Source organism: Toxorhynchites rutilus, chromosome 2 (assembly GCF_029784135.1).
Source record: "Toxorhynchites rutilus septentrionalis strain SRP chromosome 2, ASM2978413v1, whole genome shotgun sequence".
NCBI classification, from domain to species: Eukaryota; Metazoa; Arthropoda; class Insecta; order Diptera; family Culicidae; genus Toxorhynchites; species Toxorhynchites rutilus.
Genome location: NC_073745.1, coordinates 188,827,723 through 188,854,423, shown reverse-complemented (window position 1 = coordinate 188,854,423; position 26,701 = coordinate 188,827,723). Strand labels below are relative to the sequence as shown.

The window sequence follows — 26,701 nt, the reverse complement described above, 5'->3', positions numbered from 1 at the left end:
TCGAAACCGGTCGACATTCAAGGTAATTTTTAAGCCGTTTAAATAGTAAGAACAATAAGTGTTTGTCTTGTCTCGCGTAACGTTTTAGTCGTGAAGTTCTTACGTTGCACAACAAATCAAAATAAAAAGTGGTGTTTGATCCACCCCTAAGGTACAGAAACTACACCCAGCATGAACCGACAACCAGATTTTACGTTCAACATGCTGCAGGATGTTGTTTCCGTAAATATGAAAAATCAGGAAAAAAATCGAAGAAGTTTAAAATTATATTTAAGACCAACTAAATGTCAAATCATAGCCATGTGAGCGAACTTTTTTGAAGGCAGAACATGTGTGCAGTGAAAGACGGAATAGACATTCATTAAATTACCTCGAAAAGATCATGTTTTTACACCAAATTATACAATGAATATGATTTTGATGGAAACTTATCGGAGAAAAGTTAGTATAAAGTAATATTTGTGCTATTCTTTGCGCTAATTAGTGATTTAAACTTTATTTTTCACGCCTTCCTTTTTACACATCCGAATAAATCGCTTCTTGAAAAGAACCATCGAGCCGCTCAAATGACTCACCGAAATCACCCGTTTTGCCAATCCCTATTGTGGAGTGGCTCTCGAGTCCGTTCAGTTTCGCTTTCCATGTGTTGCACAGGTGAATTTTCGCGTGAATATATTTCGATGCTTATTGAAACTAGATAGGGTAAGTGTACCAATAATGGAAGAGATATGTTACCAACTTACAGAAATTTGCGAATAAATACTCTGTTTAGGTTCAAAATTATACAAAAGTATACTTTTTCTAGCAGTTTGAACACTGTTCTTGAAGATTCTAACTGATATTTCGATGATTAATTAACTAAAATTCGTAAAAAAAAAGTTTGAAAATGTCACTTCCATGTACCCATTATGAAATGTGTTCCTGGAGTTTCGCAATAAGTGTACCTATTATGATAATGGTCAATTTCCATGTGAAAAAGTGTTAATAGGATTCAAATCTTCTTCAATGGATCTAAAGTTAATATAGGAATTTCGCCGTCTCAACGTAGTATTTACTTGCGTAATTTTTATTAGTACTTATTTGAGATTTCTATGCCAAGTAACACGCCTTGAATGCATTCTGAGTTGCAAGCTCTGGAATGCAACTTGTAAATGAAACTTCTTTGACGAAAACTTCCCCGACCAGAATGGGAATCAAACCCGAACCACCGGCATGTTAGATGTGACCCTAACCACTCGGCCAAGGAAGCACAAGGATTCAAATAATACTTCTATAATAATTTTTAAATAAAACTATGCTTCTAAATATCATTCCTAGTATGCAATATTCTGTCGTTAATTCTGCACTTGACGAAAAATTATGGGAACGGAGCGCGAATTTTTAGGTGATTTCAGAAATGCTTCGTGACTTCGTGAAAAGCCAACGAAAGAAGATGAGATATACAACATTTCAAAGCTTCATTTTGAGTTTTGAGATGTAATACTTGAATGTTTCTATATTTCTGTGTGCAAGTCTAGAGGATAACAATAGTGGAAAGAAAAAAATCAGGTTTTCCAGTTTTTTTTTGTAGACCAACACAGTGTTTTATTAAACAAGTCAATAGTAAATTCGTCCAAATTTGTTCAAATAATATTTGATATAGTAGGTACATGTATGAAATAAGCTTAGCCGATTCACCTAGAGTCTCAATTTTAATTCTCTCATGCATACAAAAACGCAATAAGAAACACATAACGTTCCGCACAATGAGGCTTGGTTTAGTTGAAGTGGCATATTTATCCAGAGTCAAAACCACGAAAGGATCTTCTTCAAGAGCGAATGTGATGCGGTATATCAGCTTTAGTAAACAGAACATTGTAAGTCGTTATTCACCTATGACCACTTTGCCCCCAAACATCAAAGTAATTTCTATGTCAATTAATCGTTGAGTTTAAACAAAATATCTGTTCACCTCTCATAGAATATGCGAACAGTCGTCCAAACTGAGGATTTATCCAATATATCGGATAGAATAATCTAAATTTCACGAGAAATTCCTTAGATACCATGCGCACAGAACTATGGCCGAATGGCTATCGAGACTATGACACCATACCATGACAAATTTGCCCCCACTATCCCTAATAGGAACAGGGCAGTTTCGATATCGCGATAATCTGGATATAGATGTAAAATAGTACCAATTATGGTAATACAAACATACAAGTTTATATCGATAGAATCGTGTAAGTTGGTCGAATCACGTATGCGTGAATAATGTATGCGTCTACACTGTATTTGCATCAAAACAGCCGTTTCACAGTATGTAAATCTTATTATTTTTCATCACATATTCCTTAGCAAAATGCTAAGAAGCAAGCATCAATGGTATACACTATTTTAAAACTAGATTTTTCAACAAAACAACAATGTTTCGTATAGAATCAAGTACCAAAATCGACAAAGAAGAGATTTATGATGTTTAAAAATCATATTAGAGCCTTTAAAAATAAGATATGTTTTCTAAACTAATAAAAAAATCACTCGTATTACCATAATGAGTACAATTGCGATAATAGGTACTTCTACTCTACCTATGTTTTTCAGTTTTGTCGAAAAGTCTGTATTAGTCTGGTAAATCATAGCAACCGCTTGATGGGATATTGAAAGAAAAAGGATTTAGCTTACTTTTCAAATATTTATAATAAAAAAAAAATTGTGCGATTTTTTCCCTTTTGTTTTTTCTCGTCAAACAATCATAAGGGGGAGATCATTTACGAAAAAGCGATAGAACCTCTCAAACATTGCTGCAAAAAAAAATTAGAATTAGCGCTACTTTGACAGGAGGATTTGTAAAAATAATATAGTGGGAAACAAGACATTCTAGATGGGTGCAACAAGATATAAAAAACTATGGGTGGGTTACACCTAAGATATAATTGCACGGTTGACGTAGGACTACCGTTGGCTTAGTAATCATTTGAGTTTATTAATTGAACCAGTGATTAAATGAAACAGTTTTCGAATTTATTTATCGTGGACTTCCAAAATATATGAACGGAAGAATGGCAAAACGATCCATTCACATTTCCCTCTGAAGTTAATGCACCTCCCAAGTGTACGTACTTCTCGAACCGAAAATTGGCTTGTTTTGAAACCTCCTTGTATAGAGAGAAAATGTGTACATATTAGTCTTTAATTGATTCCATTTGATTAATTGCATTCCATTTGATTCCTTCTATCGAAGATTCAGTAACCATCCAGAAAGAAGTGCCAAGTGTTCACTTGTGATCGAGTTGTTCTGTTAATGTGCTTGTGGAACCAATCCGTACTTTCATGGATATGAAAGTGTGCTAGTGTCCTTTCACAAGTACCTACGCGTAACCCTCACCCTCCCGCCATCATCTTGCACGACTTTCACACGCACCATGCATCTATTTTGCAAAGCCGATCTCTCATTGAGGCTCATTAGTTTTGAAATCTGTGTTGAGAAAACGAATTCGAATCTGCAGAAATTTTGCAATGCCGATTTCCCCAGGCTCATTTTGAAGTCTGTGTTAGGGAAACACACAGATTCCAGCGATCGTACATTCGTTTATATACAGATTTATGTGATTTCAGTAGTCTGTTTTCAAACGATTCGTTTGTCTGCACTCAGTCACCAGAACAAGGAATCTTACTAAATACAAAAATATTCAATGATGTAATAGTTTACATTTTTTATAAACGAATTTTAATGTCTATTAAACATTTTCACTAATGTTTCTGTGAACAATTGGTAACGGTACTCGCTACAAACAAAATATTATTAGCGTAGAAAGATAAGAGGATCTCTTTCAAGAGAAATTAATTCCGACCGCAAAGGGTTAATGTTCAAAACCTTGCATTCCAAGCGCCACGCTCTCGTTTTCGAAACGCAGAACTTACACCCCGGTACAGAAACGAAAGACGTAATCCTACGTCAAATATATTTCGATTGTTATATTTCAGCGGCAGATGCATTAATTTCACTTTGAAGTTAGTTGTCTATCAACAAAAAGTTGGAGACTATCTCATCATCATCTATCTCATCTGATTCGTCAGCCATATTACAAGGTTATGTTTGTTTACTAGGTTGGCGAATCGGATAGCAAATCATTCTTGGAAATGAAACGTAGGATTCCGAAGCAGACTTGAAGGAACGTGTCTATATCAAGTCACCAACGAAAGTTGCCCACGAAGAAGCTACAAGAGGATGGTGGAGTGCCTCTTGAGGGGGTTCTAAGAATGCAGCGATGAAAAGCCGACTCAGAAGCGTTATTAGTGAACTTATCCAAAGCGTTAGCACCGCATATTAGTCGTTTCCGAGGTTTGGGCTTTAGAAAATGGAGAGTTGTTCCATGGAAACCACCTGAGATCGTGAGTTAGACGCTGTTAACTGGAAAAGAAAAATGGTTATGGTTGGATAATTGTTAAAATAACTCTTAAAACAACATCGTAACGAAATTCGCTTTCTGATCATCCAAACCAGCGATGTTTATTCGCTATATGAACAAAAATTTTATTTCTCGATCCATTCAGCTCATACTTTTATATCATACTTTTTTATTTTTATACTCGACAAAAAAAAACAGAGTGCGAAGTCGAAAATTTTAAGTGATTTTGACATGCTGTATCTTCATGAAGAATCAACATATACATATGGGATGTGCATCATTTCAAAGCTTTAAAGCTATTAAAGCTCCGAAGATTTTGTGGACTAACACATTTTGCTAATCAACTCAATAGAAAATCCATTTATCTTTATCATCCAGATTTAATTTTAAAAATAATTCAAATTTTTCGAATCGATTCCAGAAAAGTGCCAAAAATAGATGGTCTTGGGTTTTAGAAAATCATCTGTAATTGTGCAAATATTGCAGTTCAAATGTTTGCAGGCAAATTTTTAGCCTAGTGTATCCCCAAAACACCTGGGAACGTTTCATATTGATACGTTCAGTCGTTTTCTTTAGTCGATTTTTCAAAGTTTGGAGTAAATTAGAGAAGCACGTAATCGCAAATCATACCAGATGTTCAAAATCCTCCGGATAAACGTGTTGATATTTGATAGAATGATATTGTTATAATATTTTAGGGATTTGTTTGAAAAAAAAGCGAACTGATAGAGGTAGATAAGTTTTTGACACGCAGCTTCAATGCCGGGAAAATAAACAAACAGAAACAAAATCGATATGTTAAAAACTCTAAACTGAAATAATCCCTAAACAATGCGCACATTTTTTTCGCCTTTAAGTCACCAAAAACAAGATCATGAGATAAATCATGATCTTGTTTTTGGTGACTTAAAGGCGAAAAAAATGTGCGCATTGTTGTCTGCTTTGCGAATAAATAAGTCTCATCCAGACAAATCATGACTTGGAATAACGATAACGATGATGATGGCAATGGCGAGAGCAACCAAAAAGGTGTATAAAAATAGCAACGTAATCCAGCAGGTGAAGTGCTGTCGTCTGCTACATTTGCGGCAATTTTCCCACAACAAGTCCTGCCGACAACAAGTGGCCACCATCTCCGCGGTGCGTGTCTATACCTGTGAGAGGCTGGCGACACATTCCGGATTGCTGGTGGCGGCGGATGATGGTGGCAGGGGTCACAGGCGAACATTGCGTTAAGTTTCGCTAGAGAGAAGAAGCAATTTTGTTTCGTTTTACGATTCCCGTGGAATCGATTTCCATTTCCTTTGATTCGACCTCCGGCCGCCCAAGTCGTTTGGAACAAAACATGGATTTTATGGTAATGTTATGATATTTGCAAACCGAAGCGGCGACACCATTCGTAGCCAAACGTAAGGCTAAAGTGATCGTTCGAACCGGAATACACATCGTCGGAATACAATTCGGAATCAGGCTGGGACTATTTTAATGTGAATGTAATCATAATCTGTTGTGATTGGATTCAATTGGGCGTGCTTTCGTTCCTAAAAGACCGCCTTAGATTAGGGATTGTACAGGCTTCAATTGTGGGGTATTTGTGTTACAGATGAATGTATCGGTAAATCATTCATCTACTGATTGCAGCATTTCAACCACGACGAAACATTTAATAATTCAGTTTTTTTATAGTATGTTTTTACTTTCTTGATTGTACCTTTTCTTGTATAAAATATCCTTTCCACAATAAAACTTTGTCTGTGAATATATGGAAAAAATCTAAAACTGTTTTAATTTTGTCATTCAATTTAATTCACTACTAAGATGTGTTTGTGATTTTGGACTCCCAATAAATTGTAAATACATAACCTATCGTTTCTCGTAATCTCAAACGGACACCTCCTCGGTGTATTTGGATCTGTCGTTCAAATCGATAACCAACCGTTTCTCTGGAGATTTTTTCTTTTTCGTCTGCGTCTGTTGACCTCCCGAAGAAGCTGCCGAGCCACCTGCACTGGCTTCCAGCGCAGTAGTTGTGATCATAGCAATATCTAAACTGCTACTGCTGTTCCCTATAACTGGAACGGATGTGGCCACTCCCGGTGAGACCGTCGAAGTGGCATTCGAAGTTCCCGATAACGTGCAGGATGAAGTTGGCGTTAAAGTGGTTGATTTTGTTTGTTGAGCGTTGTTTTTGGTGGTGATGGAAAAGTTGACCTCACATTCGGATGTCCCTCGCTGCTGTTCGGCGGAGGACGAGTATTGCAGAAACCCGGCATTCACCCGTTGGTTTCTCGAACGGTTCTCGTTTTCCAAGTTGTGCAGTGCGGTTGTGAGCGCTGTTCGTAGCAGGAAATTTTCTTTCAAACTATCTATCTTGTTGTTATGACTTGCATACAATTTATTAAAGTTTTCTAGGTTGAGATTCCTAAAGTTTTTTTCGTCCACACTTAACGAGGAGGACGTTGTCACCATACCGCTACCACTAGGATTTGTTTGATTGTATTGAGTATCTATGCTATCGCCGAATGAATTATGTTTCTGTTTTTGTCTCTGCTGTTGATGCAACAGATTATCACAAGATTCGAAGTTTTTTGCACTCATTTCGCTAATCTTACTGCTACATGTGTTGGCCAAATGATCGACAGAATCGTTTCGACCGCTCTCCATTCCACAACTGCTGCGGTTCAGCGTCAGTTCCGAGTTTCGTTTAGTTAGAACCGCTCGGGAACTTTTTGTTTCAATATCACAGCAATTAGTATGCTTACATCTATTAACAGTATTATTGAAGGAATGTTTTCCATCTCCACTGTGGGATTTACATTTTGGTTCTTCGTAATCTACCCCCTCCTCGCTACACATACACTTTAACTGGAGATAGTCCAGATTGAAGTTGCTATTGTCTATCGAACGATCGTTATGATCCGAATCTTCGGTGATCGTGATCCGCGTGTTTGAATGGTTCATACCTGTTGGCATCCACCCGTCACTACCATAATTCCCGTTGGGAAGAGTGTTTGTGTTTGTGCTTTTGTCTACATTGGCTAAGTTCCTGTCCGATGGGATCGATATAGCCTTAGAACCTGCTAGCAGGGGAGGTGGTTTCAGCGTAGAGCTCCTGCACGTATCTATCAAACAGGTAACCGTAGTGATGGCCATCCCTCGCTGAGGCATTCTGTCATGCAAGCGTTGCAGTTGGCTGAACAATTGCTTTATCTCCTCGATGGCTTCCTCCTCTGTTAGGCGACTCTCGTTAGCTGGAACGAGAAAGAAAATGTTCTCTCGTTATTAAACTCATTCAATCAAGGGACCCAAAGTATAACTTAATAAGAAAAAAAAAATTGAAGTGGGTCATATCTGTGGACGTAGAACTACTGTTGGCTTTATAAGTAGCACGCATATAACTCTCAGACATTTCATTTTTCGAATAAAGTGATTATCATACCATTTTTTTGAATTTCTTCCTCTTCTTCTTCTTGAATTATAAATTATTTAAACGTTTGACGTTAATTCGGCTCTAACTCTGAGAAGGGAACAACTCAATCCAATCTTTTTTCCACCTGCCTTGACAAAGACACTTCATTGTCGTTCAATGCTCCTAAGCAAACCGTGTTTGTTTTTGGCACCACCAAACGTAGTTCCGCTGTATGGATTTTCGAGCGGGCCTCAGCTTGTATACATATTTTTATGGTTTCAATAGTCTGTTTGAAAAACAATTTTAAAGCTATTGGAACAGGATTTCGAATCAATAATTAATAGACACATAACTTTCGGACATTCTATCTTTTGAATAATATGATTACAACACCACTTCGTTTAGCTGGAAAAGAATTATTAACGCTCAAAGGAGAAATCGATTTCTCTTAAAAAATATCCAGCACAAATAATACCCACCTCCCCGCCAATCACGCCAAAACGTCAACAAATGATATTAAAACTCCTGCTTTCATCAAATAATATGGTTTGTTTGGTATGATGAAATATTTTTTACACCATATCAAACATTTCATTTTCTTTTCTATCAAATCCATAGCCAATGTCACCATTTGTAAACAATCTATATGGAATTGTCAACCACACTTCTTTTTTCGCTAAAGGCTCCGTTCACTCCGGCTGCAGAAAAGGAATGGAGTTGGGAGAAAAGAGCATAGTGTTGAGGCGAGCGAGAGAGACCATCTTCCTGTCACTTTCCAATCAGAAGTAAATGGATTTCCAAGCGAGCACCAGCTTATATACATCTGGGACATTTCATCTTTCGAAAGAAGTGATTATCATACCATTCCGTTCAGCCGGCTAAGAGGAATGATTGTTCAAAAAAATTGCACTCCAAGCGTCATACTCTCTTTTTCGAAACTTGTACAGAAACAAAAGACTTACATCAAAATAAATGTAAATCTTCATAGATGTACGATAGCAAACTGTAGTGCACCACAATATATTGAACTAGCTGACCCGGCAAACTTCGTCCAGCCCAAAATTTGTTTTTCGTTTTCACATCCACGTTTTTTTACTAAGCGCTGTTCATGAGTCACATCGCAGAATTATTCATTGATTGATCTTCTAAACTACCCTTTAAAACTATCTTTTACTATAAAAGTACTAGTACTTCTACTAAACTCGACATTATAATATCAGATTATTTTTAGACACAATTCTCGTTCAAGATTTTTCAACCACTTGGAAATAACATATTTCTCCGTTACGTTACATGCCAAATTTGGGTTTGTTTGTTTGATTAATTTTCGAGTAATGCAAAAATTTGTGTTTCATTTGTATGGCAGCCCCCCCTAAGAGAGGGAGAGGGGTATCTAACCACCATAGAATCATTTATTGCACACTAAAACCTACACACGGCAAATTTCGTTTTATTTGCTTGATTTATTCTCGAGAAATTTAGAAATTTATGTTTCATTTGTATGGCAGCAACAAACAATCACTCTTCCTGTATTGTACCCACATTGTACGATCTTGTTCTGGTCAGTGATCTACAATCCATTCAGATGTTCAATAGGGATTGCATTACCGTCCCAAAATTCATTAACCGTTGATTCAGTAATGAACATTTCATCACCGATAAAACCGGTAAAATATGCCTTAAAATAAATCATTTTTTAATGAAACGATAATGATTAGTTTACATGAAAAATATTTCAATTGTCGCTACTTAGTTTGTTGATTAAAGTAATACTTAAGAACATAAATAATGTTAATTTTGTAGTCTTCTAATCTAGTTCAGAACTCATAAACAAAATTTTCAGAAGAGGAAAAGGCACGTTCAGAGTCGAATGATGTTGGGCCTACGGTACGAAGAGCATCGAATACCATTGACTTGTATTTACCTCTGATGCTCTCTGTACGGAAACTCTTGTCTGAGGGCTTTCATCAATCCGTTTATAGACGTTGAGCTTGGGCTGGAGGTTGATATCTTTGATAGCTGCAATCATCGTTCAAGTTTTTCCTTGATGCACAACTTTTCTGCAAGTGCTGCATTGTCCAGTGGATTTTTTTCTCCTATTGTCCGGCTACCAAATCAATACCGTAATCGTCAAATTTCTCCATGTTACGAACAATTTCAAATTCATGCTTGATCAATGCAGTCCGTGACGTTTGATAGAAAACGCCGAAGTCATCATTAGTTTTATTATGACCACGAGAATGATTATTAATATACGCGAACAAATCTGCACATATCAAACGTTTTTGTGCAACCAGGGCTTCAAGCAGCTGCTTCGAAATTTCTGATGGTGGCTGCGATAGCTGTTCTACCATAAATTGAAATTCGACATCAGCTCTATAAAGGGTGCAGTTCTTCCGGCATAGCAGTTCAACATCGTCCAGAACTGGTTCGAGGGCATCGACCAATTCCTTCACCGTTGTCAGTTCTTCATCGCTGAAGCTTATGCTGTGTTTTGTTTTCAGATCGAGCAACGATTTTTGAATTGAAATTCGGAGGTCGTAAAATCGACGCAACACTGCTAGTTCTGCTTTTTCGACCTTGTTTTGATTCTCGGGTAATACTTTGAAGCGGCATAATGTTATACAGGGTTTTCCAACTTTAAATTCCGAAAGTACAGGGTTTTCGAACTTTAAATTCCGAAAGTAAATTGAAATAAAACACACTTATGGCGGGTTTACACTAGGGAGATCTATAACTATAGATGGATTTATTCACCTGTAAACGGGTGAGAATAAATATGATACACTTATTCGAGGTATATATAACATGAATAAATTCAGCATATGTAAACGCTTGTGAATTTCTCTCTGGTGAGAAATCACTAAAGTTGGATGCAGTTCTACTTCAGGTGAATAAATTCACCGAAAATATGAATATATTCATTATAGAAGTTCACGCTAGTGTAAACGGTTGATGCGATTTCTATAAATCTCATCATATTTCTTCACATGAATATATCACTAGTCTAAACCCACCCTTAGAATTCGAATTTCGATGAAACTTTTATTTCAAATTAAAGTTTGGTTTATGCCATTATATGTGAAATACAACATCATTCAAATGTCCACCTAGGGCTTCCTCGCACACCTTGATCCGGAACAGGTAATTTTCGATGACTTTTCGGCACATATGGGACGGTATCTCGGTCATAACTTCACGGATGTTGTCTTTCAAATGTTCAAGAGTTTGCGGATTGTTGGCATAGACACGGTCTTTCGCATAATCCCACAAAAAAAGTCTAGCGGGTTCGAATCGCATTGGCATCATCAAAACGCGAAATTATGCGTCCCTCAAATTTCGTTCGCAATATGGCCATGTTCGGTCGTGTTGTGTGGCACGTGGCGCCGTCCTGCTGAAACCACATGTCATCCGTATCCATATCTTCAATTTGTGGCAAAAAAACGGTTAACATGTGGCCATAGCGCTCACCATTCACAGTTACCATCTCACCGTCCTCATTTTCAAAGAAATACGGCCCGATGACTCCACCAGACCATAATGCGCACCAAACAGTGACTTTTGGCGGATGCAATGGCTTCTCAACAATCATGTGTGGATTTTCTGAGCCCCATATACGGAAATTTTGGGTGTTCACATAGCCACCGAACTCGAAATGTGCCTCATCGCTGAAGAAAATTTGATGCGAAAATTCAGCATTTTGCTGCTGTTGTTCGTTCACCCAATCGACGTATGCCCGACGCATTCCATGGTCACCACGCTCTAATTTTTGTACCAATTGGACTTTATATGGATGTAGGTGCAAGTCCAAATGCAAAATTCGCCACAATGATGTGTTTGACAAGCCCAATTGCTAAGCACGCCGTGGAATCGAAACATTCGGGTCATCCTCCACACTGGCAGCAACAGCAGCAATATTTTCGGCCGAACGCACATTACGATGATGCACAGGTTTCACAATATCCGCTACGGATCCAGTTTGTTCGAATTTACGCACTACATTAGCGATTGTGTGCTCTGTAGGCCGTCCATGACGACAAAAATCCGTCCGTAATGCTCGAAAAACATTTGCCGGTTTTTCATCATTTTTATAGTTTAATTTAACAAAATTAACACGTTGTGCGATGCTAAAACGATCCATATTGTAAAATGGCAGACATTCAACTAACGATATGACGCTTTGGTTGACAGCTATGTCAAACGGTTGTCAGCGCAGGGCTGTATACTTTCGGAAGCCCGAAATGGAAAACCATGTATATGGTATAAAAATGAAAATTATCGATAATACCGGTTTTTGATTGTTAAATTTCCGGTATTTCGGTAATGAAAAATGACCCGGTATTACCGATAAAATCGGTAACGGTAAATCCGATAACCAGCACCAATGGCTATGTGGATAGCGTGGTCGTGTAAAACAGCCTTGCATTCCAGCCGGCCTTGGTTTGATCCTCGTTGACCAGTGTTGAAAAAAATCATCTTCGTTTAGCTCAAAAGCATATACTTTCGGGCTAGGTTGCATCGAAAACCTATATACTCCAAACGAAAATCAAAATGACAGATCCAAGCAACCAGTGAATATGAGCAAATGAACTTTTGTTGATCAATATGTTTTGATGTTTATTTTTCCACCCAATGTCATTTTCATCTTGATTATTCAGAATGCCAGAACAGAATTTCATTTTAGCCAAATGAATATCAGCTGTTGTTTACTTTTAACCAGAGGTAGCTGTGTGCGGCTGGTTTTATGTAGGTCGGATTGTACTGATGCGTAAGTCCTTCCAAATCAACGCAGGCAACAAGAAGATTATGATATGTTGTAATCCATTTGACCATCGAGTCTAGGAGCAATTGTTATTCAATTGCAATACGGTGTTTAGGGATCGTTCGCAATGCCGTTGTTACCGTCTCGCCAAACAAAATCCTGCGCGATTTCTTGCAAAGATTGTTTCATCGAGCTCTGGCGTTTTTGTTCTCTAAATGATTCTGCCTGACTAATTTTATTTTATTTTATTTTTTAATTTTGGCTCAAAATCAATGCCAGAACGAATATCGTTTCGAATGTGAGAAATATCAATTTGTTGCTTTTGATATTCAAAGTATAAATAACAGCGAAGTTATGAACCCCACTCAATGCCGCATTCATTCATTATAGCAAATTTGTTCATGCATCAGCGATATGAACAAAATGAACTCGTTTGTTATTGTCATCAATATAATGAGGGCAGTGTGTTTCGAGCTGAAAAAAAAGTCATTTACACTGAAATAAAATCATATTCGTTACTCGTGAATATTTGTTGATATTCTAAGACACTGTCGTTGACATCGTTTGGATTTTTTTTCAAGCTGGCGTTCAGTCTAAGAGAAAGAGATGTCTGCCTCCATAATACAAACATTTCAAAGTTTTTGTAGAAGGTGCTTTTATTTGTTCATTTCACACGAAAAAAACATTTTTTTCTACCGAAGATGGATTTTTTTCTGCCAACGCTAGTTTGGGTGTACTTTCGTTGACTTCCGGTTTAACTCTTTGCGGTCGCTTGTCTGCTCTTAACCACCACAGCAAGGAATCATGCTAATATTACACTTTATGCAACGATGTATCAGTTTACACTATTTCTAAACGAATATTAATGTTTAGTGAACCTGTTCATAGGATAATATGGAGCTTCTATGAATAATATATAACGGTACTCAGTATAGGTGCTCCCGTGGCCGATTTTCATTCAAATTTTAACATTTAAAAACTGGCTCCGTGTCTTCTAATCTGATAGGTATTACACTAACGAGATAGGGACCCAAATCATGATCCCTAATTGAAAGTCGCCACCAGACGCCGACACTATTCCTTTGTCATCGCGAATACACGCTTTGTCCAAATAAAACCTAAACAATCGGTTGACAGATGTTTGACAAAGTGAAAACTATGTTCGAATTCGAACATGCGTTAAAATGAAATTAGTAAAGTAAACTTTTATTAATACGGATTCAAGTAAATACTAGGAAAGTTTACTTTACTTGGAAACGGGCAGAATAAGTAAATATATTTTTTTATTCATACGACCTAATATGAAGAAAAAAGGAGGAGAAAGTCATCGCATTTTTGGTGAAAGTTTATGGTGAACATGCTCCAACTGAGCGAAAATGTCAGACGTTGTTTGCACGGTTTGAAAGTGGTAATGTTGACTTGGAAGACGAAGAACGTTCCAGACCGCCAAAAAAGTTTGAAGATGAAGAATTGGAAGCTTCACTCGATCAATATCCATCACAAACGCAACAAGAACTTGCAGATATACTTGGAGTAGCTCAGCTAACCATATCCGATCGTTTAAAAGCAATGGGAATGATCCGAAAGATAGGACATAAGGTGCCGTATGAATTGAAGCCACGAGACATCGAACGCCGTTTTTTCATGAGCGACCAACTTCTCCAACGGCATAAAAGAAAAGTTTTTTTTTTGCATTGAATCGTTACTGGCGATAAACAGTGGATCCATTACGACAATCCTAAACGTCGGGCAACGTATGGATACCCCGGCCATGCACTAACATCGACGGACCTCAACCGACGAAAATTGATGCGTTTGAGCCGTGCACTGAAAGAAAAACGGCCACAATACGAGCAAAGACACAATAAAGTTATTTTGCAGCACGACATTGCTCGGCAGCATGACGCGAAACCGGTCAAAACATACTTGGAAACGCTGAAATGGGAAGTCCTATTAAACCCACCGTATTCTCTGACATTGCCCCGTCCGATTACTACCTTTTTTGATCGATGCAACATGGCCTGGTTGACCAGCCATTCTCCAATTTTGATGAAGTCAAAAATTGAATCGATTCGTGGTTAGCCTACAAACCGGCCGATTATTTCCGCAAAGAGATCCGTGAATTGCCAGAAAGATGGGAAAAAATTGTGAATAGCGATAAGCAATACTTTGAATATTAAATTTGCAACCATTTTTGCAGAATATAGCATTAATTTTTGAAAAAAATAAGGTAAGGTTGTAAGGCTCAAGAAATTTCGATTCTAGAGACACTAAATGACCTGAAGAATATCTCTGATGGAGATAGAGACCGTATTCAATTATGATTTGAAACGATTACGGGAACATCTTTAAGGATTTTTAACATATTTATAAAACATATTTTTAATTAATTGGATTTTCAAATAAAAGTATTTTTGAGATGGGGAAGTGTGGAGAGCATTATAAAAATAAGAACAAAATAATTATCATTCTACAGTCATTATTATCCAATTCCACCAATTTTTCACACTATGACTGTTTGATTCTGTTCCAAAAAAAAGTTTGATTCTGTTTGAGTGTGTTTTAGTAACCGAGAGAACGTAACGGGGAATCGCAGACGGCACCGATGACTACCCAACATCCAGTATCAGTAGTGTTCCGGTGCTAGATTAAGAGATATGCAGTCCATTGTGATTTTTTCGAATGTGAGAACCTGTCGTTTGAGACGGCATTCGTCTTGTGTGCATAAACAGAATTCAATTTTCTGAAATTGACTCAAAAGGTTGTGAAATACCAGAGATGGTGTCCTCATATGCACCACACCACTGCTTCAAGCACACTGATAAATTTTGGGCCATTGTTGTTGAGAATAAACAAAATCTGATTATCGTCAAAATGCCATAGTTCGAATGCTTGAATTTCATTAATATAATCAAGTGTCTAAAAGCTGGCTTTGATTTCCCTTTTTTAAATTTGTTTTTCGACAAAAACACATCATGCCAACATGTGAGCTAATGGAAAAAAAGATATACAAAGCAAATTTTGCTGGACTCGAACATTCCAAATGCTAGGGATACTACAAAACAAAACATTCTCTTCCCAATGCCACATCAAAAAACTACTTTCAAATGAATTAAATTAAATGAAAACAAACCAGCTGCCATGAATTGAGTACACTTCTATACATATAGGTATACACGTTTCGAACAGTCGGTACGGTGGGCGGAGGTTAGCAGACCCAGGCATGCAACTAAGGATACAACAATTCCCATACACGCCAATTTCAGACAGCGGTCATGCTCTAGCAAAGAGTGCAAAATTAGCCATGAGAATTGGAAGACAGCTGTGCAGATAATCTCGTTTGAGTAACCAATTGTTTGAGAACATAAACATTTGTTCGACGCAATATAACGCGTTCACGGACGGGAGGATGTCTAGTTCGAATTTTATGAGATGTTTTTGCAAACTGCACATTTTATGGTAATATTCCGCACCGTCAACCAACTTAGTTCTTTTCGCAGATTCTGCGGGGAATTCTATTTGGCAGACCGGAATAACTTGCCGTGGGAAAGCTTAAATTCGCTCTGTTCGAAGGCTTAGAATTAACAATAAACCATGCATTCCCCCGGCAAAGCATCTTATTTTGCTTCAGCGGACTGAATCATCGCACTTTTTTTTCGCGCTGAGCGGTAATTCTGTTGTTGTCTTGTAATTCTTCGAAAATGTTTGGCAGATTATCATGCTTAGGGGAGTTATAAATTGTATAAACACTTTATACTGCGCAACATGAGTAACAGCAGGTTGTTGCAACACAGGCTCGCTGAACGCTGTACGAGAAAATTCGGGGAAAATATATGTTAATATATTTTCCAATAATGCAGGAAAACCAACCTGAAATGTGTGTGGTAAAATAATTGGAACACACCGAGATGGATGAATGATATACTGTGTATCCTTTTGTTGCTTGATTTTATGGTTTACAATGGTCGGAGCGCACGTACGCAAATGTATGTTCGCATATCAGTTCGGTGGGAAAGAGACTTACCCGCGTTTCCTCCCAGCTGGGCGGTGGATGTAGTCACGCTGCTAGCATTAGCAAAGGTTCGCGCGTGAGTGCGGCTTATGAATTTTGCACCAGATGGCTTGATGCCCAGACCGGTTGAGTCATCTTGATGCTTTCCGCCTCCCCGGAACACTAGATAGACCTGTTTGGAAAGAGCATAGAATCAACGAAAGGGGAAAACCAGAAAAATGTAATCATAGTTTGAGATGGAAAATTCCTGCTTGCTGTGAGGAAACATGGCTTCGGAGAATAGCTCAATAGCAGATTTCCGGTTAACAAATTGCAGCAAAAAAGTTGATGATTTCACTAATATTTACAACGCCCTAGGAGTGAAGCAACACTGAATCTTTTCTTCAGATATAACTTTCATGTTCCAGGTACATCCAGATGTTCAAAGATATCATGTGATGAACGAATTTAGTCGAATCCAATATTGTTCCTAGTTTCTAGTATCTGTTTGTATTCTGCATCGGTTAAAAAAAACTAATTGAAAATACGGTTGTGTTTGTTTCTTATTTCACCGGTTTAGGTAAGAAATCATAAACTGGTGGAAAACATAATGAAAACAAGTTGCCACGTGCCACTAGCATTTTTCAGTGGAATCGAAATCAGCAGTTGGCCGGCGTGAAACAATAATTTCGTTAGTATCAGTGCCATGTTGAAAAATGAATCTAGATGCGTGTTACTCCATGATAGCGTTTGACATAAAGAAACAAATTAACGTTAAGTAGATTGGTATAAGAACGTCATCCGGCCAAAATAACCCGCTTGAATTTCTCGGAAACCAACAAGAATTAGGGTCCACTGGCTTTGGCATCTTCAATGAAAATTCCAGTGTCTCTTTCAAACTCAAAGATCCTTGTTCCGTGTATGTTGCTGAACTGGGTGCGTAGTATAGCACTGGGGATCATTGAAACAATGCCCATCGACCACTATTTTATTTTTTCAGACAGTCTCAGCTCATTAGAGGCAATCCGCTCAATGAAGGTTGATAAACGCTCATCTTTTTTCCTAACAAGAATAAAACAACTATTGAGTGTTTTGGTCGAAAAATTATTCAAGATTACCTTAGCATGGGTTCCCTCTCATTGCTCGATTCCGGGGAATGAGAAAGCGGACTCGCTAGCTAAGGTGGGCGCTTTAGAAGGCACTCTTTTTGAAAGGCAAATTGCTTATAATGAATTTTTCCACATTCCTCGTCAGTACACGCTCGTAAGTTGGCAGCGCATGAGGAGTGGAGATGAGTTCGGTCGTTGGTTACACACGATTATCCCTAAGGTCTCGACGAGGGCATGGTTCAAGGGATTGAATGTAGGTCGTGATTTCATTGGGCTCGCTACCACGACATCGAGCATGTTGTTTGGTCGTGTATCCGGTTCCATACTGCTCGCTCTCAGCTCTCTAGAGCACTGAGAACACAAGGGAGACAATCGAAGATCCCCGTCCGGGATATCTTAGGTAGCCGTGATCCTGATCTTCTGCTTCATCTATACCTGTTCCTCAGAAACGCCGATGTCAACGTTTAATGATGTTTCCTTCGTTGTGTCCCCGTTTCATATCCCTCCTATCCGATCGATAAACTTTTACTTAGTCGCGGCAATACATACACACACTCTTTACAGACACACGGGCCAAAGGTTGTGCAGTCCACTGATCATTCAACAAGAGCCAAAGGTTGTACCGCTACACGAACTGATGATTGCGCCGGCTAGTGACCATTCTATCCTGGATTCCTCGAGTCGAGAAAGACGCACCACGCTAGATATGAGGTACAGACTAGGGGGGCGTTGCTGATTAATGTTCATCTGCATCCCAATAGGAAGTATCCCGTGTCGGGCACACGTACAGAGCATTGGAGACAGCAACATCCCAATTACGAAAACACTTGAAATACTAACCTCGAGCCAACCGCGAGTAATCGGTTACATATTACTAACATAGATAATAAGAAAAATTGTCAAAGTATTGAACTCCCGGCCCCGTGAGGCTAACGCCATATGAGCCTTTATAAAAATATATATTTTGGAAAAAAAAACAAGAATATAAATTCAAATGTTATGGGCTATTCTGATATTTAATGATAATATCTTTCCATTTATTTTGATACTCATAACATTCTTTAAATGTACAAAAAATAATTATCTTTCGAAGCGGTTTCTGATGTGATTTTCTGTATCATTTCAAGGTTTTTGGTTGGTGAAAGACGGGCTTAAGACGATAGCAGTGTGTCAGATTCATTGAGTGAAGAGTCCGATGGATGTCTCTGATGAAGAAAACGTCGAGAAAATGTAGAATTCCTTCGTATTTCGGTCTTGTTTTACTCTGGCCAAAATAACCGAGACGGTGTGATCTGTTTCGACTGTGCCAGGGATTCCATTTTTTTTTGCGAATGTCTTCACAGGTGAGGAAAATTTTTTTCACATGTCATCATCAGTATTGCCACATTTAAATATGTACCAGAGAGGTCAAAAATATTTCTCATCTGTAATTTTTTTTCCAAAAATTTGTACCATTGAAAATATTCGTTGTAGAGAAAAAAATAATTTATATATTAATTTTATTTATTTACTACAAATACTACATTTACATCTGCAAGTCATTCGTGTGTTTGATGGTGCTTATACATAGTTGTTTTTTGAATCTAGATTGCACACTATATTTTTTTAAAATTTTCGAGCTGCCACCACCATGTTTGACCAAATCCTTTGATCTCAAAATAGCGTTCATCGTATCGTTGCTGAACCGATTTCAAAGCTTATTTTTGTTTTGATTATATTCAGAAAGAAATCGATCGACAGTTGCCGAGGAGTGAGGTATAGTGATAACGTTACAAACAAGGCATCGAAGCGCCGAAAAGGCGAGCGAACCGTCAATTTTTTTAGGCATCCAATTTTTGTCCACCAACCCGGCACATGTTCGTTTTCTGAAATTGTGATTTCCTTACGGAGTAATTTTATCTTTAGGCTACAGAATTAATTTTCCACACCTTGTACATTTCCATTGTGGAATCCAGGAAACGCTTCTAACACAAAGTTAATGCTAGTCAAATTGGACAAGTTTTTGGGATTTAACATTGCCGTGAACTTGAGCGTCGAATCATCAAAATCGAATCTTTTTGACATTTGTTTGATCAGCTCCACGAGAAAAACTGCGACAAATATCCTTTGAAATGATCCACCTTTCGCTGTCCATTGTTCTGAAAATTTCTTCTACTGCTATTCCAACCTACAATTCTTGTAACTTTTCAAATGATCTTCGTATTTAATAGCATTGAACATTGAAACAACGTAAGATTCCGCGCAGATATTAGTGAGAATGACCAAATAAAATCTTTCTGCTCTTCATGTAGCATCGTGAATTCAGCCTTTTTTTAGTCTGGAACAAAAGATTCAATCTGTCGATCTGGGGTAAAACATACGCGATACCAAGCGATACAAGTGATACTGCGGCGTGAAAGTCCTCATCTCAATCTCAATGTTGCTTTGTTCAAATATAAGAAATTTCATAAATGGAAAAAAAATTGTACTAATCTGTACTTTTTGACGAAAATCTGTACGGGTGGCAACACTGGTCATCATATTGAACAAAAGGGGAAAATACCATAGCGCATTTTTTTAACCGTGTATGTTAAATCACATACGAAAATCTTCACACACTTCAATTTCTTCAGAATGTACTTACAATAAACAGATGTCTTCAAAATGAAAATATGCTAAGGAAAAAAGTGTGCACATTAACTGCAGGGATGCCAGTTCAATTGTCCTTAACACTCCTTCAGACTGCATGCTTTTTATCGGCCGATAAATTGGTCAAGTTGGCCTGCTAGTGTTAAGGCAGTATTCTAGTTTAGAAATTTGAAATAAAATCTTTTTTTTCCTTCATATTTCTGTAGTTTGAGCATTCGAGAATATACGCAAGAAAGGATGTTTATGCGAAAAGGATTTTTGAGCATCCCGAGGAAACGTGATCCAAAACAACCAAGCGATATTGTTTTCCTCTTTTCCCACCCAGTATCGCTTGGTTTGTTTCACTCGAGCAACAATTACTCAGAGAGACCAATTCTCTCTAGAGATAACGTTTTTTGATGTTACTTTGATCGAAGTTTCGGATAAAACAGCTGATTTTATGAAAAAAGAGAGACTTAAGGTGATGGTGGAAGGAAGCCATTGTAGAAATATTGGTAAAAATACGTGTAAAAATGGCTAATAATGGCAATTCAATACTAAAGTAAAATGTATGAATGATGTGTTCCGATGAGCAATTGCAAATATAAATATATATAGAAGGTGTATTTGCATATGAAGTAAAATTCTGATTATACGCGAGCGTAACATGAGCAAATTTATAACACATGCGAATTGGGGCTCTTTTGGTATCAACAAGTTCTTCCGCACAGTAACTCGATGTTGATAATGTCTCAATATTTTTCTTCGTTGATCGTATTGTCTTCACATATTTAAGTTGTAGAGCCTTAACCCTTCTCTTTGTTGGCCGAGGCATTTTAATTGAATGTAATACTTTTCCGTTTACTATTTTTGAAAGAATAGGCAGCCGTGGCAGTGTGTAATTGTATTGATATCAACACAGTTTTATTCTATTGATTTTAATGACATGAAACGCTATGACTCAGAAATCACATTTTATTGAGTGCCAGTTCATGTAGAGCCTCCATACCAATCGGTCGTTCTGCTAAGCTATCCTAAGTTCAGAAGTGTTTATCGAATTCAATTCAAAAGTTGGGCTCTGCCACCCGAGATAGTTCGAATTAGTGCTCCGCCACCCGGCGATATCATATTTGAAACCATTGCGTCGTAAACGTGAGTGGAATTATTGCTACCGTCTTACTTCACACACCGAAGTAACAGGGTCCAAGACCAAAAGAGAGCTACTTCAGTGTTTCGCGTCTCCATTGGATTCAAATATTCAAAATTAGTGTGCGATAAAGACCAAGCGTCTCCACCATTTTTTGACTTAGGACTACGTCTAACCGGAAGATATAGGGGGTGAAATGGAAATCTAGGCACTGAACAAGTAGGAAAAAATGCAAGATTTGGAACGCTTATAACTCGAGCATTTCTCAATAGATCGCAAAAGTTTTTGCATCAATTGATAGGAAATATATCTACGCATCTATCATAACGAATAACATTTCATTTTTCTTGAGATAAATAATTGAATAATTGTGAAATATCAAGCATTGTCAAAATGCACTATGTGCCCATTTTTGATTGGTCCATTTTGTGCTCCTCAAATCGTACCGACCAATACGGGCAACCAGAGCAGCAGCGAAATAGAATGAAGCACGATTGGAAAGGAAAAAGAAAAAAAATGAACGAAACATTGGTCGCAGTCTCACACATGCGTAATTCTCGAGCCAGCCAGTCAGCTTAAAAATCCCCGCTCCGCTGCCGTAACGATCGCTTTTGTGGACTTTTGTGGACACCGACTGGACAGCATCGTTGCTGGACGAGCTGGATGGCGAGGGATCGAGTGCCTTTCTCAAGGCAAGAGGGTGGAGGTGGTAGCGCTGGAGTAGAATAGAGTAGAGTTTTCAAAGGGCCTTTCTCAAGGCTAGAGACGAATGAACTGCAAAAGTTTAAAGTCTCTATAATACAAGACCTTCCTTCCTTCCGTAACGATCATTCTCATTCAAACCGTACACCACATCGGTTCGCATCACAACACATCAAGAAACCAACCCAAGCAGCCATGCCTGGACATGGTAAAGTAGGAAAAGTGAAGGGAAAGGCAAAATCCCGCTCGAACCGTGTTGATCTGGAGTTCCCCGCAAGGGTAGCTAGGCCGAGCGCATTATTACCAGTGCACCAGTCCACCTAGCCGGCGTTATATAGTTTCGGCCGCCGAAGTGATCGAGTTAGCTGGCAAAGCAGCTCGCGACGATAAGAAAACCCGCATTCGGAACAGAACACATTCGGTTCGGTGGACATCAAGACAACAGGCAGTTGCAGCGAGTGGCGAGTGGCAAACGCAATCGCAAAACGGCATCAGGTAGCTGAAGAAAAAAAATTGTTCTTAATACAAACTGCTTTGGTGGCAAATCCAGAACAAGGAGGCATCGAGGGCGTTCGAAATGGTTTTTTTCAAAACCACGAGTACTAAGTTTTCTAAATTGGAACCATTCCATAAAACAAGGCGCTTTTCAGGGCCATTAAACCTTCCAAAAAAGAGTTTAGGAAATACAGTTCAACGCTTTCTGAAACATTATCCAAAATAATAATAAAACACAAATTGATTTTTTCATAATTTGTTTGCCAGGATCTGATGAGTATGTGAATTTGGCAGTGTGGTTGTACGGCATCGGCATCGTGGACGTAACAAAGGAGGATAACTAGGCCGAACGGATTGGTGCCGGAGCACCAGTATACCTAACAGCGATTATAGAGTTTCGGCCGTCGGAGTGCTCGAGTTGGCTTGAAAACCTGCTCACGACAATCAGAAAACCCGCATCAAGAACAGAGCAGCTTTGGTTCGGCGCTCATCAAGGCAACAATTAGTTTCAGTGAGTGGCAAAGTGTTTCTCCGGCACGTCACATTAAATGTAATTTACTGAACAACATGTCACAAGCTGGATGGGAATTTACCAACTGTGAAAGCTGTGGCGAGTGGCAAACGCAATAGCTGAACATGAAGGTTTAACCGAACAAGATGGGAATATCGATTGATAACAAAAACACAACACCAAAGGTTCTTTTCAGAACCATCAACATATTCATAAATAATATATTCATAATATTCATAAAGAGTAAACAGTAGACTAATACATTTTTCAGGTAGATAGGTAGGTATTCACGTAGGAGAAGAAAATAAAACAATATATTTAAAATATATATTTAACAAAAGCTGTCCCCTTTGTATAGTCCTACGTCACTCCGGTTATGTCCCCGACATTACCCACCCGTCTTTTTTATCCACTATAATTAAGATAGCAGTAAGTGACGAACCCGAAAAAATTGCTTAGTACAGAAACACATGGCATGCAGTAGCGGGGACGATCCCGGCGGGTCAAGAAATGAATTTGGAGCCGTCACCACCCTTCTGCTCACGGGAAAGAACGGAGCAAACCTACCATGTAATCCGTTCATCATAGGGAAGAGTATTGAAAACTTCGCCGGAGCTATAGAGAGTGCAAAAAGTGAGGCAAAATGCACTCGATATATATTGAGAACGAGAAGTGCCACCCAGGTTAAAAAACTACTCAAAATGTCCCAACTTTTCGACGGAACGGAAGTATCGATTGTATTACATCCTACACTCAACATCAGCCGCTGTGTCATATCTTCGTTCGATCTATTACCTCTTAGTGGGGAAGTGATCGAAAAGGAATTGAAAGGTCAAGGGGTTATAAAAGCGAGGAGGATTTTAAAAAGCAATAAAGAGAACACCCCAGCTATTATTCTGACATTTAATAAATCCATTTACCCGGAGACAGTGAAAGTGGGAGTACTTCGCGTAAGAACACGTCCCTACTATCCGAACCCAATGTTGTGCTTCAAGTGCTACGAATACGGCCACCCACGATTGAACTGCCCTAACGATATAAAAAGATGCTACAATTACTCCAACGAACATGAAGAGAGAGAAACGTGCGAAGAACAACCATTTTGCCGAAACTGTAAAGGCGACCACCGACCTAGCAGCCGTCAATGTGAGATTTTTAAAACCGAAGTTGCAGTGATCCGCACGAAGATAGACTACAACCTCTCGTATGTGGATGCGAGAAAACGTGTAGCAACTGGGAATGGTAGTTATGCACAGGTAGCTGCCCAACCTCGTCTCGACCATGCCAGATTAAATACTCTGTCAAACAAATTAAAAGAGAAGCAAGCGGAAATCTCTAAACTTGGAAAGGAATTGGAACAAAGACAAGCACTGGAAGAGAAAATGAATACCATCATCGAACAGAACAAGGAGAAAGACGACAAAATCAATGAATTACTACAACTAATCCGAGACAGAGACACGAAAATTGAGAAGCTTGAATTACAAAGTCAGAAAATGAAAAAAAAATCATCGACACGTCGCTTCAAAGCAGATCACGATCGAACTCACAGACCAGCGAACCAGAACATGAAGGAATTAGGAAGAAATCGAAACGAGGAACAATACAGCAGCATTCTCATTCGCAACAACAAACATCTGGCATGTCACCACCTCCCAAAAAAGTATCCAACAACGCAAGAAGTCCAATCATGACCAGACAAGCAGTCAACCACATTGCATTGGAAGAGGTGGATCTAACCGATTCCGAAACCAGCCAAGACTTGTTTAAATCGCCTAATCGACCCAATAATGCAAAGGCTAAATAACAATAAACCTACGCCAAAGCCCAAATCAAACACTACAACCAACATAAGCCTGCAGCATAACAACACAAGCAACCGGTTTGAGGGATGGGAATGTGGAGTACCACCCTCACTTCTTGAAGAAGCGCAGCAGGAAAGTGAATCCATCCGGGACGTCTTGCTCCTACCCGTTGATGGTGAAACCACCTCTGCGACCGGTCATCGAATATCTCCATTTCCAACAGTTTTACATCAACAAACAACGCAACCCAGAACATTCGAAGTAAATCTTACGCACGACTCAATTACAACAACAACAATAATCTCAACTCAGGAAGAAGCATCTAGTGTAGTCAGTATAGCTCCCATCTCCGCAGCATCCCTGCCCGGGGAAGTTCCGACTCCTAACGATGAGCCTCCGGCGGCAGATGCTGCGGCGAACCCGGGTTGCTCCCGGATAAGTTCTCCTATAAATACCTCCACGAACACAACTGGCGCCCTTCCCTATTTGCTTTCAGTACCTTCACAAACAGCAGCAAATGCCAGTACAACAGAATCCATGCCATACATATCTTCAATTCCACTCGTCAATTCTCTCTACCTGCCTCGTATTCATCCGTTGACGCGATGTAGAAGAGCGGAGATCACAAATGTAACGAGCAACGAAACACACACAACACCCGTCCTCGCAGCATCCCTGTCCGGGGAGGTGCCGTGTACAAATGATGAACCTCCGGCGGCAGGTGCTGCGGGGAAGCCGGGTTGTTCCCGGGTAAGTTCCTTATGTTTATACAACTCGAACACGTCCACTGCTTCCGATTACGTTCCTCCAGAGCACTCGTTATCATCGAGTACAACATCGTCCAGTACCAGTAGGAACTCAAACATCATACTCGCTATTCAGTGGAACATGAATGGCCTCCGCAATAACTTGGGAGACTTGCAGAAAATCATCGCACGTACAGATCCGCTCTGCTTAGCTCTACAAGAGACGCATATTCGTAGTGATACAAACCCATCGAGTTGGCTTGGTACCCGCTATTCATGGGAGGCGGCAATCGGGGAGAACATTTTCCAATCTGTTGGTATTGCTGTCCGTTCTGATATCCCGTCCAAGGATGCAAAATTTCGAAAGAACATGTTGAAATCGAAAAGCAATTTTTATCAGTGCAAAATATCTCCACCGACATTCTGCACTTCTTTCTATCGCGGTGCCGCTGTGCCTACGACCGCTGGCTCACCATCTCGTTTGTTTTGATATAGTTTTCGTTCCATCAACAGAAATATCAGTTCATTCTCGATGTCAGTGAATGCTCAAGCCAAAAATATCACCTTTCATTGCATCCTGGTGAAATTTTCGTTGGTCATACACCCATAAACTCAGCACTCAAATGTGCCGTTGCCCATCGATGTGTGTGCAATAGGCGGCACAAAAATGGGACCGGGGCTAGAAACATACTAGGAAAACACACACGAACACGCGTTTAAACGTCTGACGCGGTGTCAGTGAGATGATATTTCCTTGTATGGAATTTTGTTCCCTTCCACTGTCAGCTGATCGAAGATGCGTATGAAAATTTCGGGTGTAAATTCTCAGTGAGACAGTGGAACGAATGAGTGTGGGAAATAATGCAAAAACCAAATGTTCCACGTGACGGAGTGTCGGTTGCATGGAATTAAGTTTGGTTCATTTGTCATGAACTGCAGGGGAATTGGTGGTTGATTTTGATGTTGTCTCAATATCTTGCGCTGTCAGCAAAGTGAGTGTGAGATTTTGCAACTCTGATCCCG

At 39.1% G+C, this 26,701-nt stretch overlaps 1 protein-coding gene across 1 annotated transcript in view; it reads right to left on the bottom strand.

Moving 5' to 3' along the window:
• Positions 1-5,338: 5,338 nt before the first annotated feature.
• The window catches only part of LOC129768484 (uncharacterized), a 425,523-nt gene continuing 404,160 nt past the window's right edge, over positions 5,339-26,701 (bottom strand). Inside the window, exons 15-16 of the mRNA XM_055770172.1 lie at positions 16,590-16,749; positions 5,339-7,645 (exon numbers count right to left, since the gene is read on the bottom strand). Coding sequence (XP_055626147.1) covers positions 6,276-7,645; positions 16,590-16,749 — 1,530 coding nt within the window. The 3' untranslated portion in view covers positions 5,339-6,275. The remainder of the gene's footprint in view (positions 7,646-16,589; positions 16,750-26,701) is intronic.